The sequence below is a fragment of the Pezoporus wallicus genome, unplaced genomic scaffold, assembly GCF_028554395.1.
Source record: "Pezoporus wallicus isolate ANWC-B61680 ecotype Strahan unplaced genomic scaffold, APGP_CSIRO_Pwel_v1 contig_8476, whole genome shotgun sequence".
NCBI classification, from domain to species: domain Eukaryota; kingdom Metazoa; phylum Chordata; class Aves; order Psittaciformes; family Psittacidae; genus Pezoporus; species Pezoporus wallicus.
Window position 1 is genome coordinate 153,477 of NW_026641139.1, and position 16,562 is coordinate 170,038.

The following is a 16,562-nucleotide window of genomic DNA, read 5'->3' on the forward strand; positions in this document are numbered from 1 at the left end:
ATGGATATTGCACCTACAAGGCCTCCTTCGTAGGGCTGACTATAATATCTCTTCCCCAGGAATCTGTACATGATGGGCATCACACACGCAGGGCATTTCCATCCAGCTAGTCTCACGGTGAACTAATGCTCAGATGTACAAATGCACTTCACCTTGACAGAGCGTACGTGGAGCTGATGGTGTTATCTGGACTTTGGAAAAGATGAAGTTTGTTAAAAGGAACTGTTACCCTCAAGGTGCAGATGTTGAAGGCTTAAGCCAGTGAGAGAAGTCAAGACTAGACACTTTAAAACAGGCAAGAAATCCTAAAAGGGAGAGCAATACCACTGCATGTCCTTGCAGTAAGCAGTCATGATCTGGGTCTGCAGTGCTTCCACACCTTCAGGGAAGGGGAGATGGAAGAATTTTATCTGTTACTCAGGATTTCCTAATATATTTAAACATCACTCATTTTTTGACCTCTGACACTCATGGCTTACAGAATGGCGAGTTCCACGTTACAGCACAGTATGTTAAGCTTTTGCTTTTAGAAAACTTGAATTGGGAAAGCCCTTCTAATGCATCACCAATGGGCATGGTTTGGAGGCATCTCCCTTGCAGCCCACTTTTGCTCTAGAAACAGAAAGTGGTCTGCTGGGGTTAACAATATAACAGTTGTACCCCTGCAAGCACAGAAAGTCAGACCTGTAAAACAAGTGAATCTGTAACAGAAGAGCCAAGAATTCAAAGCCAGCAGCTCTCAGAGGGGCTCGGGCTGCTCTCCCTGGTGCACAGCTTATTTAGAGCATGTTTTTAATGGCAAACTAGATTTCCTAAATCTTGGGAAAATCTTGGTCCTTGTGGCTAACAGGCTAACTGGAGACATCCTCCTCCTTCCAAAACTTACAGACTTGTTTAATGTCTCCCACTGAGTAATCCATTGAAAAAAATGACTTGAGCAACATCAGGAAGGATCACAGAGTCATAATCCTACACAGTTCGTACAGACTACCAAAAAAAAAACCAGTTTGGAGTCTCTATATTTAAAAGACAAAAGTTCATCTGCAAAGGAGCTGCCTGCCTTTACACCAATGTCTGCCATGTCACATCACCATAATGCCTTAGTACCAGCCCTCTTTTTCAGCCTCCCCCTCCTCCTGTTACTGGTCTAACCCCTTCTTGCCCAAGGTGAGATGTTAGCTTATTGGGCAGAAACCAGCTTTTATTTCAGCTATTGACAGATGCACTAGTTTACCACTGATGCAAATGCACTCTAACCACTTACAGCCAGCGAAGAGAGCCAGAGTTGGCTCCAGTATGACAGCCTGCGTCAAAATTCCTGCGTTATGGAGTCCAGGATTAGAGAAGCAGCAGAGATTAGGACAATAAAATGTAGCTGGCTCAAGCAGTAACCAGCATATTCCATTTTCTGGTCTGTAACTTGCCTCATTTGAGATGTTAGGATATGCCTTTGCCTCTTTAAAATCTCAGATGGTTTTCCCACTCCCCCTTCAATTAAAGCTGAAACCATCATGCAATTGCTGAATCTTTACTTGCATTCTGGCAACAGTGAACTTTTTAATGTGTTGCCTTGTTTTAGAGTTTAACTAGTGCAAGTCCAGCAAATGGACCAGGTTATTCACAGGAGACACTGTTACCTGTCACTATGCATGTGAATTTAGCATCAGAGTCCTCGGACACAGAACGGGATTTGATAGTGGTTTCAAATAGTGGCTGGGTTTCCTCCGTCAGCTGAGAAATGATTGCGCAGAAGGTGCTCCTGGAAGATTCAAGAAGCATTTCTTAGACATCAAAGTACTAGAAAAATCACAGGGTCCAGTTTCTAACTCATCTTAGAAGCCTATGTTCTTGTTATGTATGCCTTCCTTTCCTCCCATCATCCCTACAGCAGGTTATTCACAAGTCCAGTCCAGTGTCAGGGTAATTGACCTTTATTTCTCCCCTAAGATGACTGTTAATTTAAAGTGTCTCTTTGTCTTCACTCTTATGGCTGTCAGGGTGATGAATGTCAAGAACCATATGTCTCCATTGCACCTGAACGCTTCCTGAATCAGGCAGCAGGCCCAAAGGAGGACCCTAACAAAGTCAGCTTCACATTCCAAGCACTGCACTACCAGTGTTTCAAGTGTTACTCTGTTCACTGGGACTTTACTTTATATGTGAAGACTTTCTATGTAATTTCAAGCCAAGGGTCAACTGAACATGTCTCCCGAACACAGCAGCCCTCTTTGAAAATTCTGAACTAAGAAAAGCTGCCTGCTTCAGGGACAGCTCACTGAAGGAGACCTTGATCCTGGCTTGCAGCTTTCTGAGCCCAAGAACTGTATGTGAAGCTGATATCCATTCCGTCTTTAACCTCACTCGGCTGCAGGTAGGCACTCACGCTACATACTCCATGAGTTCAGGCACTGATCTTGAAGTTCAGGCTGGGTCACCCAAATAGCCGTAACTATCCAAACAGTGCAATCTATGAAGCTCAGAAAAGGAAGTTATATTCTCCAGTCATTTAAGCACTATTCAATTTTTGTGATAAATCACCATACAGCACTGCCAACCCCATTGGAGCATCACCAAGAGAGGCCCCAGAAGATCTGAGTTTTCTTAAAGGAAAACTGTATAATTCCAAGTTGAGTCTTCATTTGCATAGTGCTCTGGGACTCTTGGAAGGGAAGAGCTTCTTTCATTTTCCCCTCTGGAATTAAAACACTACATGTTTACACGAGGAGAGAGGACCCCAAGGTCTCAAGTGCAAGGATCTTAGGAGAAACAGCAAATGTTGCAAGAGAACTGGTAGCTGGCAGCTCTCATTATAGCATTTTCAGCACTGAAAGACATTCCTTAAACAACTGATCAGGTTCTAGAGACATGCAAGAGATAGAACAAACCCCCAAATCATTCCTGACACAACTTCACCATGAGCATGTGCTCATAGCGCATTGTGATAGGTCCATAAGGAAGACCCCATCCTCACAAGCAGCCCCCGGCTTGCAGGCAGAATGCTGGTGCTGATGCTACTCATGCTCTACCTGCTGAGGAAGCAGACTTGCTCAGGAAGAAAAAAAACCCACCATGTTTAGCATGAACCCTGCAAGGTCAGGTGCACTGACAGGCTCTGCAGCAGGGACTGAAGGTGCCACAACCACAGCATGTTTCATCCATCCAAAAACTTACCTGGAGGCTGCAGTCCTATCATTTTCACTCTGGCTTCCTGATAGGTTTGTAAGAGACACAGGGAGATGAATCCCTCAGTAACAAACAGCTGGGACGCAGCGGGAATCTTGCCAAACTCCCAGGCACTTTGTGCTGGGCAAGGGTACAGGACAAGGACAGCTGGGGTTGTTGCAAACTTGAATCATCTACTGAAGGAGGGTTATAAGCACTGTCTATATGCAAACACATGTGGGATGGGGTAAAAAACAGATTCCACAGCTCAGACTCTCCTGTGGAAATCAATGGTCCCCAGGAGACTGGGGCAAGCAACTCTTCACACAGCTACAAGGCCTAGAAAGGGCTGTTTAAGCCAACAGCTGTTCAAATGAAAGAAACTTTTCCATGCTCCAACCCCAGGAGAAAAAAACCTCCCATTTCCAAAGAGCAAGGCAGACAATCCAGTACCAAAGCAGTTACTGGTGGGGTTTACTGGTCTGGCTCCTTCAATACAGATCCCCAGCCCTAGGCCAGTAAATGCCTTTTAGATCCACATAAAGGAACTTTCCAAGCATCAGTGAACATTTCATACACCAGCAGGAGAGCAACCAGATCAGCATCTCAAAAAAAGTGATGCGCACACACACATAGTGACACTTGTGACCAAGTTTAATCCCAGTACCATGCCATCGGTATCAGCAGGCAGTGCCAGGAATAAGTCTCGTCCCTTCAGTGCAAATCTCACAGTCAGGTGAAACACAGCAAAGGCTACTGAATGTTTTAGGAAAGCAGCATCACAAGAAGCTGGGGGCTCCACAGGCAGAGCAGATGAATAAGAGAAAATTTGCCCAATGTACACTTGGCAAGAAGCCCTGGAAGGTCTATTTAATCTTTCAAAGAAACCCTTGTATTAGTCGCAGGAGGGGGAGAGGGTAGAGGGGGTTTGGAAACTGCAGCACTCTGGGGCTCTCAGCTGACTCCCTCCAGCTGCAATGAGACTTGTCCAATTCATATTGCTTTCTAAACCAGTAATTCAGAGCATTCAAGAAATCTGATACAAAGCAGCAGCCTCTCTTCCTCCAGGCCTTCCTGAAGCTGCATCTTTATTGCAGAAAAGCCCTGGAGCCTTTGTCCTGTGGAAGAGGACACCAGCAATTCAGCAGAGGACACTGTCAATTCAGTAGCCTTTTCACATTAAAGAGGGATTTCCATACAAAAGCAGTGTGCTGGAAAAGGAGATTTAAAGAAGTGTATTCCTTTCCATCATTATTTTATTTTCCTTACTCTTTGGTTAGCAGTCAAACAGCTACAGGGGTGTTTTGGAGAGGCCTTTCCCTCCACAGTCATTCCTCTACCTGCTTCTGCAGCAAGTCAGTAATAGCAACTGATTTCCAAATGTGTTATTTTGCCAAAGGCAAAGTACAGCTGTATAAGTGCATTTCAGGGCAGAGTCCAAATGAATGAGGATCTTCACATCAAGGCACAGGATGGCAGGGGGGAGAAGAAAAATGCTTCTTTTAAAGTATCAGGGCAGGCTCATCTAATTTTTAATGTCTCTGGATGGAAATCTCTCTTTAATATCAAGAAGTAGCTGAGCATCCATCCTTTGACTAAGAAAGAGAAATATTTCTTGCTCCTTAACACAGGAATTACAATGAGCATTCACTTTGCTGTCTGAAGTTCAAACAAGTATTAGGGATCCAATCATGCAGTATAAGGCTGTTAGATCACTTTCAGGCTCTCTCCTAATTAGTTGGTACCAAAGCATTATAGATTAATCATGTGCAGCCAGATTCAGTGTTGGTCAGAGCAGTTTAATGCAACGTAGAGTTTTACCTTCCTAAACTGGAGGGAGAGAATCTGCTGCTTGATAAGCTAAGCAAAAAACAGCATAAAAAACATTAGAAGGAGAAGCATGGAAAAGAGCTGAAATAAACAAACCGTTACAGAGATGATTAATGATGAGTTGTTTTGCACAGGTCAGAGTTCCTATTAAAAGAAGGCACAACGGCCTCACTCAGGCTGACTGCCAGGACGAGCAAGCCACATTATCAATTGAAATCAAAGGCTGTAAAAATGAAATAGTCGTTAACCACAGAGAATAAGTGTAAGACATTTATACAAGTAGGTTTCCAAGAAGCAGCACCTGAGCCTTCCATGCACCATCCGTAGCACTGTGCTCAAAGCAGCAACTCCACCCCAGGAGATGTTTGATTAAACGGCAGGCAGGAGTACAGACCGTTGCAAGCCCACTTCTCTGCTGGCAAAGCAGGTGGCCTGAGCTGGTCACCCTCTGCGCTTCCAAGGACAGCTCTTTGGAGAAACTGAAAACTCGATGGTCACTATACAGCGCTTCCCAGCTTGCCACCCAAGTCACTAAGGTCTGGCAAAAAATTAAAATAAAAGAAGTAGACTTCACAAGAATCTACAGGTTTTGCTTTCTTTGCAGGAACATACTAACATGTTATAACATTAACCAGCTCATGGGAGGGGGTGAGTGGAATCAAATACCCAAGTTCTACACAAGGGACACCCAGATGAGCTACTTACCAGTGGCCACCAGCTCTCCCAAAGAAGTGTCTTCAAGGACTCATGTCCTAGCCAAAAGGCCACATTGTGTCAGCAGCCCTCTACAGGCTGTAGGAAATAACTTCTTGGCATTGACCCACAGCAGTCAGAGGCAGTTCCACGCACCCTCAGGTCACCCACGGGACAGTCAAAAGCCTAAACTACCTACCAGGTAGTCAGCAGCACGTAAGATCAGTGATTTAATCACACCAAGATATATCTTAGTTATGCCTATGCAACAATCTCACCATTATAGCCTCAGAAGCGACTGCAGTATAGACATCCCCTTTGGGATGTAAGAAGTCAGACTCCTATATTGGTACATGCAGACAGATCAAACCTTCTGAGCCTTGCAGCCTTGTGCACTAAAGACCACCACTGAACAACCAAACTTTAGTGCTTTATGATAAAGTTACAGAAGACAGCATGAAGAACCAACAAAGGTGCACCTCTTCTGATCTCCTACCCAAATGATCACATCTGGGTTCTGTGCCTGTCTCAATAGCATGGAAGTCAGCAGGACTTCAAGTCTTACCCTAATAACTACCACAGATAGTCTCTTAAAAGTGCTCCTGCCAACCATATGGCACTTCCACCTGTGGAGGCAGAACCTGAATGGGATTTATAAGTAAAAAAGCAGTTCAGCTTGAAGGTCTGACACTTTACACAAATAATTGAAAAAAAAAACCAGCATTCTGAAGAGCTCACTGACTCCTCTCCTTCAGATCAGGAGAGCAAAGACTGAGTAAGTTTTAGACAGCACTCAGGAGCAGCTTTAACCAAAGAAATATGGGTGGCACTTGCCCTTTTGCCAGTGGCTTCACCCTCTCCACTCCCAGCCACATGATCCTGATCCCTCTCACTTGCCAAATGCTGTTCACAACTGTCAGAGGATGAACAGATCAGGTGTTGTCCAGCTAGAAAAATCAAACACTAACCATAACAGGCTGAGGATCAGCCACCTGATCCATTTTGCATGAGCTGGGCTGGCCCATGGGAGAAATCAGAGGACCTCTGTCTTTCCAGCTGAACCCCACTATCTGGGGCATCCTTTTGAGCCCCATATCCTTTCCAACAGTGCAAGGCATGCCTTTGCATTATCTTACTGACCAGCACATCACTTTGTCCTCATCACCCCCAGACACCATAACAGATTAGAGAGCTCAAACTGTACCTCCAGCTGTTCTCAGCCTGCCCTGACCTCCTAGGGTCATCCCCACAACCCTCTCAGGCAGAGCCATCAGAGCTGATCCTGGGCCAGCAGCACCCATGTGCTGGGTCCATGTGCTCTGGGATGCCCCAGGCAGCTCTGTCTAGCTGGAAACATAACTCACGTGCTTCCATTATCTGAACTACCACTTTTCAACAGTAAATGAACCCATCAACATTTTGCATACGAGTGCAAGAGAAAAATGTCCTTCTAGCCTCCAGAAATATTAAGGTTTGGGAATTGCCTGAGGAGCCAGCAGGGAAGATTCTAAAAAGCTGCTGAAGAATGCTAGTGTAGGCAGAAGTGGGTTTAATCTTGCTTTCTTGCATAAGACAAATGGGAAGATGTTTTGGCTTGGACATAAAGAAAATCACTCAAATAGCAAGAGTCAGAATGAAGGGTGCCTGTGCCATGAACCCTTCGTGCTCATAAATGTACTCAAACAGGGAGCTTCATCAATACTTCTTTTTAATCCCCAGTGTTGAGCACACAACCTGGGTTTTATTCACTGCACATCCTGTAACATGGTCTGAGGGTCTCTTCAGGATCATTGATATTATTAAAAGAAAAAGGTAAAATCCATGCATTAACTAAAGTTTAACCTCAATATGCTAAGGAACCAAGTAAAATTTGCTTTCCAGTCTAGAGATTTAAGCACAGAGAGAGCAAGATCAAATTCTGAATGCCAGAACAGCCCTGTCTTGCAGGCAACTGGTGTTTCCCTTCATTTTAATGACATTCACATCATACCCACACAGAGCTGCAGCAGCATAACTACACCAGACTCCAAACCAAGCCCACATGATTGGAAACATGGGGCTTCCATGCAAGGCATGACAGACGTCCCAGCATGACTAGTCTGATACTCTGGGATTGGACTGTGTCCTCAGCTCCCCAGAGACTTGGTAGTGCACACAATACAGGACTCTGCTCATGAAATGCAGCATCAGCAGTGGATGTCTCTCCTGAGCAAGCTTGGGGACATTCTAGCTCCTGGATGAAAGCAAACACTTATCCTGAGGAACATATCTAAAGTGGGTGAATCAAAGTCTAAAGGTACTGGTTTCTCTTTACTGGAGCTCAGATAGATATGCATGTCTAGCATCAGTGGGAGGAAAGCCTCTTCTGGCACCTTGCATTTATGAACTGAAGCACAGCTACCCCTGAAAGTACAGGTTTAGTTATTAACCACTGTAGTACTGTACCGTAGAATTATACCCTTCTACTATGTACCTTCTACCAGCCTCAGTTCTTTAAATTTTGTTTTATCAGATACTTTCAAACTCTTCTGGAATTTTGCCATCCTCTTAAAGGTTTTAGCTCTTCAATGACTCAGAATTTTGCTTGGAAGTGAAGACAGCCTTCCCCGTTTTTCATGCACATAGAATCATAGAACAGTTAGGGTTGGACATGCCAAATTTCAGTCTTGCTGCACTGGCAAGAGGTTGAACCATCAACACCACCCACTTTTTTTCATCACTAAAAGTACTGCTCAGGTTGATGGCCTAGGCTGGTACATCACCCCCCTGGCACTGAAAAGTTAACTGCTTGGAAAACACAGATCTTAAATCTGGCACCTTTTCTAACCCTGTCATGCAATCACTGTTTGAAATTCTTCTCTTTCCATATTCTTTCTCCCTATAGAAATCTTTCTTCTTCCAACTCATGTTCTCATATGGAAGTTGACAAGTGCTCAGGAGACTCTGAAATAGGCTTCACAGCGGTTCCACCCTCACACATACAAGTACAGGGACTTGTACTTGCAGCTTGAGCTGCAACAGCCGTTAATATATTTCAGTGTTCCTCCACAGCACAAAAACTGAGCCACACATGTTGTCCAGTGCAGTAAGTAAACAGCAAAACATGTCACAACAGCAAAGCTGAGACATGTGAGTTCGGTTTTGATGGAATCAGCATTGCACAAAAGCTCCTCAGAAAAGCCCAATGAGAACTGGCAGCCCTTCCATCCTGGGAGCAGGACAGAGGGATGGCCCTGGCAATCCCCTACAGATTCTCCCTCTTGCTGGCATTCTCACCAGTGACACTGGGCATGTTTTACACATGCAGATTTTCAAGTATAAGATTTCATATGAACTTCTCTGCCTCCAAGGTTGATACTACTTGAGACAAATACAAAGCACTCCAAATGTCTTCTCCAATGTCAATAGCAAACAGTTTCAACATTAAAAAGCCAACAATGAAGCCTTCATGTACATATGGTTATGCTTCTTTCCTGCCACGTGTCCCGCTTCTTATCAAGTGCTTCATGCACACACAGAACAAGTGTGTTTGTGTTTCATATACCATGACAGCAATTACCAGCAATCCTGAGATAAAGCAGCTGTGAGTGCTATGGAGCTGTACAAGACACATTGTTATTTTACAGACTGGAAAACGGATGTATTGAGTCTTTGCTTGGCAAGGTCACGGAATGAATTGATGCTGGAGCTGGAGAAATATGGCAGTTTTTCTGCAGGTTATTTACTTTGAGCAGAGATAAACACAGACTTGCATGTAAGAATTTAGAGCTAGATGGCATTAACAGAGAAGGTGGAAAACAATAAATTAAGTTACGTGTTTCTGTATCAGCCTCTGTAACACCCTGAAGATGGCCCAGACCTGTGTATTTTAATTCTGAACTATTGCTGCCTTTATGGTCCAAATTAAACTGGTAACTAGTTGAAAGACATCAAGGAATGAGAAAGAATAAAAGAAAGCAAAGCAAATACTAGGCAATGAGATGCCCAGGAAAGCGGACATCTTCCTGGTAACTCATTGTGCGTAGATTTTTGTAGCTGTGGGCTAGAAAAGCAGCAAGGTAAAAATACAGTTGTTCAGAACAGTTCTGCCGTCCTCTTCTTGTACCAGGTGACGCTGTAAAGTGCGAGACTGAGTTGGTATCATACAACACCCTCATTCACCCAAGATCTTTCTCCTCTTGCTGAAACAGAGTGAGGATAGAGCAGGTCTTCATGCTGTCTCCTGGAAATGGCCTCTGCTGTGGAACAAGAGGTGCCCAGTTCAGAGAAAATCATGCTCTCCTGTCCATGCAATCAGATGGCAATCCAGGCCTGGGAAATGTCTCCATTTACAAAGTTTCCAGAGAAGAACAAAGTTTACACATGTGATATATTCTGTATTTTAACACTGGCCCTGAAGGCCATTGCTCGTCCAGCTCCACACACTCATCTTCCAGCTTAGGTTATCAGCTCATCAGCCTACAGTCAGTTCTGCTTGACCTTCTAGAAGATAAGGATAGGAGGCTTTTTAATGGGGGCCAAAATGTGAAGTTTGGGATTATTATTCAATGTGCACAACTGCCAAAGAGCCCCAAGCATTACTGTGCAGATAATTGCACTGAGAGGAAAGTGATGCCTCCGTCCTAGAGATCCTACAGACTGCAGATGAATTTATTGATGCCTTTACTTTTGCCTTTGCAGTGGGTACTGGATGTTCCCTCCTTTCAGAATTTGGGACGCTTTCATTCAACACGATAAATGGACTGAATTTCCCCAGATGCAACAGCATCAAAAGGTTTCTTATTAGGGATTTAGAACACTTGTTGCCAAAATACCCAACAGCAAGTCTGGGAGTTAGGGTCAAAGGAAACATTACTGAGGGGATCTGCTACAGGCCACCTGATCAGGACTCTGTGGGTGAAGCTCTCTATAGACAAATAGGAACAGCCTCACTCTTGCAGGCCCTTTTCCTCATGGGGGACTTCAACCACCCCAGCATTTGTTGGAGGGATGGTATGGCCTGGCACAAGCAATCCAGGAGGTTCTTTGATTCCGTGGAAGACAACTTCCTCTTGCAAGTAACAAGAGGAGTCTACAAGGAGAGGTGCCATGCTTGACCTCATGCTCAGGTGGAAGCGGGGACAGGAGGCCTGGGAAGAATACAGGGACATTGTCCAGGAAGCTAGGGTTCAGGTCAAGAAAGCTAAGGCCCAGTTAGAAGTGAGTCTGGCCAGGGATGTCAGAGACAACAGGAAAGGCTTCTATAGGTATGTCACCAAAAAAAGACAGACTAGGGATAATGTGGGCCCTCTCCAGAACAAAACTGGAGAACTGGCTACCCTGGATTTGGAGAAGGCTGAAGTTCTCAATGACTTCTTTGCCTCATTCTTCACTGGCAAGTATCCTGACCACACCACCCAAGTCTTGGAATACAGATGCAGGGACTGGGAGAATGAAGACCTTAGGCCCTCTGCAGGAGGGAATCAGGTTTGAGATCATCTTAGGCACCTGAATGTGCACAAGTCCGTGGAAATCTATCTGTGGGTCCTGAAGTTCTTTACTGTGAGGGTGGTGAGGAACTGGCACAGGCTGCCCAAAGAAGTGATAAATACTCCATCCCTCGCAGTGCTAAAGGCCAGGATGGACAGAGTCTTGGGTGATATGGTCTAGTGTGAGGCATCCCTGCCATGGCAGTGCCACTGAAAGTCAGGAGAATAAATTCCTTAATCCTAATGGAGCATTAAGAAGCAGGCACTTCTTTATTGCAGTGCTGGTGCTGAGTGGAATTTCCACAAATCAAGCACGCCCCATGACAATTTCATAGTTACATTTATACACAAAAATAATAAGGTAGAACACTCCCAGTTATGGTGATTTGCATACAATTATAATATTCTCTTCCGCTACAACACTTGCATGGGGGAAGGGTCTTCACTTGGGCGAGGGTCTTCCCAATCTGTGGGTGTGCTTTGTAGTATTATAATGAAGGCAGTTTACTTCAGGACATCCTAAAAGTAAGTTTTGCTGCCAAGTTGAATGGCTAGATTTCTACCATGCCAGCTTGTCAAATAACTCATCCTATATACAACAGACCTGGGTGCTCTGGTTATGGTCTAGCGAGTAAGGACTAAGGCTAACGTTACAGAGAGCAAGGACTTCAAGCAACACAGCGTCAGATTTCAAGTAACACAGCAACCCATGCTAACATAAAAGCTAACTTCTTAAATCAAGATGTTCCTATAGATAACTGTTTCACAAACACAAAATATAGAAAGATTCAGTAAAACTTAAGATAATCTGCAACAGCGGGAGATTGGAACTGGATGACCTTAAGGTCCTTTCCAACCCAAATCTTTCTATGATATTACGAATAGCAAGGTCCCATAGTAAGTTACAGATGCCTAACTGCTGAAGAGGGAACTCCTCTGAGCTAAGAAAGCTATGCTCCTTCCATGCTCTTCAGGAAATAAGCACTCTTGAGTTTTCAGCTCACTTTATTATAGTAACATATCTTTCATCTTCATTTGATATTATGTGCAAAGCAAGAGGTACAAGATTGAGGATGTTTTCTAGCCAGAAAAGCCAGGTGGCACAGCACTCTCCTGAGCTCAACTGCTTCCACAACCAGAGACAGCATCCAAGAAAAGATCAGAGGCAAAGCCACTATACTCTATAAATATCTGCATACGATGAAGCTATGACAGTAGGAAGATATTTAAGAAGGAGCCAATGCTGTAATGAGACCAAGGAGCTGACATCAGCATTAGAAAAGAGGGGCAGATCACTTCCAACAGAGGAGCTTGCCTAGGACTCAAGATGAAGTTTTTACATAAAATCGTATCTCTCTGCACAAGTCATATTTCAGACTCAGCTAGTTCGTACATTAAGGATACCTGAAGACATGGCTTGAAGTTGTGGCCCATGAATACAGCCAAGGCAGACCCTGGAGAGGACTGACAGCTTCTCCTTTCACTTTGTAAAGTAATTACAGTCAAATGCTTTGAGACATAAGAGTTTAAAAAAAAAGAAACCTACCCCAAAATAAAAAAGCCTTGTCAACTGCCAAAGCAGAAGACAAGTCACCATGACCATAAGCTGCTCCTCACATTGTCTGTTATCTGGTATGTTAAAAGACCAGCGAAGGAAAGGCAGTGATCTCTTGCCACTGAACTATCTGCTCACAGAGAAAATTCTTCCTAAAGACCAGTTCCCAAGAGTACAAAAAGTAAATATACTGAATATTCCATGTAATAAACAGATTATCTCTCTATAGCCATTCTCAACATCTCTATTCTTTTGGACCCTGGTGCACCACCTCTGACAAATTCTACAACTTAAAACCAAGAAAGACCATGTTCTGGTTTCCAAATAAGTATGCTTTAATTTACACAACACCCCTTTCCTCCTATAGGATTAGGGAGACCAAGTAAAATCATCCAGTCTACTCTACGTGGTTCATGAATGCAAGCACATAGATGAAACACATTCATGAGCCACATCAGAAGCAGCAATTGCTAACCTTAATTTCTTCTCATAAAGATACTTCCATGCCTGTAAGGACCCCCATCATGACACTGTACTTGCCACTGCTTTAAGAATCAGTGAAGAGAGCAGGCAAATATTTTGTTTAAGCACACTCTACAAATACACATAAAGACAGCAACAGAGAAGACTGAAAAACAACCCCACACTGGGTTTGGATCAGAATATCCATTTTTACTTTCTAACCACCATAGCAGCCTCCAACCACAATTCTGTGTCTGCATCACTTGTCCCATATTTTTGTTTGCTCCAAACCCACCAAATTCAAATACTGTCCTGTGTTAGAGAACTGCTGAATATTATCTGCTCTTAGGCATGTCACTCATCTTGCTTTTCAAGTTCTCCGAGGCAAGTTCTCCAGATGCTCCTGGATTTAATTAAACTCATAATTGCTTTCTGAAAAACTTCTTGCTACATCATTCCACTTGCTTGCTTTCCAGAATTGTTATGATACATTATTTCATTACAGGACAAAAAGCCTCACTCCATTCAAGCCATTGCCCCGCATTATAGATAACAACACAGCGTCCATGCATTTTGGCTCAAGTCTTTCAGGTGCTCTCAGGGCTGTGGAGGGAATGAGACTTCTAAATTCCACCTCCCTAATTCATTAGAGAAACTGGAAGGTGTCGTGACCACATGGACGGGTCAGTTTTGCTATTTAGTGAATATTTACTCTGTGCTTCTTACAACAGAAGTGGCAGCCACTTAAGTTAACAGGCAAAATGAAATTAACTTGCTACAGGCTTTGATGAACAAGTACAGAAATGGGCTGAAAAAATGACTGGACAATATTTGGAAATCTAAGTGTCGTAGCACAGTGTCCTTTTACCTGCAAAAGCATCGGGGTCCCATGGAGCACCCACCCACAGCACTAGCCTGACAAGTTCAAGGCATTCAGGAGCCAGAGCTTTTCAGATACAGGCTGGATTTACTGTGCCTAAACCACAGTATCAACCCAGACAGAAGTGCTACATCCCTCTGTGCCTTTCTCGGTGGCCTTAATGAAATCCCGTTTGGGGATTTAGAGAAAAGAAAGCTCAGGGGAGACCTTGTAATAGTCTTCCAATAGTTAGGTATTAGTTGGCCTACAAGAAATCTGGAGAGGGACTTTTGACAAGGGCCTGCAAGGACAGGACAAACAGGAATGGCTTTAACCTGCCAGAGGGGAGACTGAGATTATACATTAGGCAAAAGTTCTTCCCTGTGAGGGTGGTGAGGGTTAGAGTTAGGGTCAGGGTGCCCAGAGAAGCTGTGGCTGCCCCATCCCTGGCAGTGTTCAAGGCCAGGTTGGACCCAGGGGCTTGGAGCAAGCTGCTCTAGTGGAAGGGGTCCTCTGCCTGCGGCAGCGGGTTGGAACAATGAGCTTTAAGGTCCCTTCCAACCCAAACCACTCTGTGATAAGTCAGTGGGGAACACTAGAAGTATTGCTTGAACGAATCACCCTGATTAAACTGATTAAAGCTGCAATTAGAACATACTTGGGGGAAGGGGGGAGAGGGAGTGGTGTGGAAGATCAAGCTACAGGCAACCAAAACACCTCAACATCTTATTTACTGAAGACTCTCTCTACTTGTAATCTGCAAAATGAAGCCATCAAACTTGATTACAGATTTCTTTTGGTATGGTCCAAGGTCACAGCCTGGTTGTGGATGCTGTATGGGCATTTGCTGGTACTGAAGATGCCATGGTATGCAGACAGACTGCAATTAGATTGCATGCTACGATATAATCATAAGGGAACCGAATTAAAGCAATTTAACTTTGGCATTACCTCAGTTTTAACATCTGACTTCCAGATAGCACTTTTTAATCTCTTTTGGTCCTGTATTTATTTTTATGAGTCTCTGATTCTTTTGAGGCATCAATGCTTGACACACTGGAAATGGATTATTCATAAATTGTTGAAAGAGGCACACTTGTTTCAAGAGCTTACAGACTGAAGAGCATTCCTAGTGAATTCAAAGTAATTTATTTTGAATGACTAGCACAATCACTGACACCTTTGCCTTTCCTGGCTCATTGCCTTGCATTTTTGTATTTGCTAACCTCAGTCTCAGTTGACATGTTTATCATACCTTCTGTGCAAACAAAGCCTTATTCCCACCACAGACCCTGTGCCTAAGGCCATTTCTGACCTAGGAATGATGTTCTCATCACTGCTTGGCCTGTATCTACATTGTAGAAATACCTTTTTGACAATAAGATAAGGCACACACTCTGCAGGCCCCTTGCTTGGTGTCTGGTGTCGATAACACACACGGTTTCAGTACAGTAGAGGCAGGAAGGTCAGCACAGAACCCTGTACCCAAGTTTAACTTGGGAGGCCCAAGCTCGTGTCCACCGTGATTTCACAGCAAGGTGATGGCCTCAGCGCACCTGCCCCGCCTGCACCCTCACAGAAACGTGGCCTCTCCTGGCCACAGCAAACGAGCTCTTTCGGACAGCTCGAGCCCTCACTTGGTTTTTCCACCCTGGAGGAGATCTCCGGGCCGGGAAAGGCCATGACAGCCGTTCCGCCAACAGCTCAGCCGGCGTCTCGGCCTGCTCGGGGCCGGGTGTTGCCTTACATGCTGGGCCGCTGCCAGCCTGCTCTCCTCCCACCTCCCTCCGCCCAATTCGTCCCCGCGCACCGCTCCCTGGCCTTCCACATGTCTTCCGCAGGCCCCGGGCCTGGTGACAGCATGCACCCTCGGCGGCGGCCGGGCCAAGGGAAACCCGCCGCGCCCCAGCCTCTTCCCCCCGGCCCGGCCTCCTCACCTGTTCTGGGGCCGGATGCCCAGCAGGTAGCTGCGCCGGTCGGGGCGGGAGGCCCAGGCCTTGCTCTCGGCCTCCTCCGCCCCCTCTATGGCGTCCATTCCCCGCCCGTGGAGGTCGCCGAGGTCGCGACGGGCAGATCCCATGGCAGCGGCCGGACCGCGGCTGCCCCGACCCGACCACTGCCCCCCCCCCGTCCCCGCCGGCATTTATAGCCTCACCGCACATGCTGCTGTCACTCGGGGGCGGTGGCGACTGACGCAGCCCCTGGAGCCCGGCCTCCAGGGGCCGGGGGCCGCCTGCCCTGCCCGGCTGAGGCCTGGCTGCCGCCGGGCTGCCCCCCCCCCTTCCTCCATCCATCGCTGCTAGCTCGAGCTTGTCTTTTCAGGAGAAACGGTATTATTTATTTTATTTATAATAACACCCCCACCCCCCGCAGCTTGGGGTTTTCTTGCACCTCGAAGACATCCCTGGACCAGCTAAAAAATGCCTGATTTCTTGAAGCAGCAGGCTCCCACCCTGGGCAGTGGCACCACTCTGTGCAATCACAACAGTCACATCTTGCATTGGCCTCTGGAGCATCTCACGCCTTGGTGGCT

At 45.4% G+C, this 16,562-nt stretch overlaps 1 protein-coding gene across 3 annotated transcripts in view; it reads right to left on the reverse strand.

Moving 5' to 3' along the window:
* Positions 1–16,109, reverse strand: part of ALPK3 (alpha kinase 3) — a 34,947-nt gene extending 18,838 nt beyond the window's left edge. Inside the window, exons 1-3 of one of the 3 annotated variants that reach the window (XM_057422099.1) lie at positions 15,967–16,109; positions 4,984–5,022; positions 1,638–1,759 (exon numbers count right to left, since the gene is read on the reverse strand). In XM_057422099.1, coding sequence (XP_057278082.1) covers positions 1,638–1,759; positions 4,984–5,022; positions 15,967–16,109 — 304 coding nt within the window. Of the gene's footprint in view, positions 1–1,637; positions 1,760–4,983; positions 5,023–15,966 lie in introns of those variants that run through there. The other 2 variants (XM_057422100.1, XM_057422101.1) reach the window with 2 other exon arrangements.
* Positions 16,110–16,562: the final 453 nt, after the last annotated feature.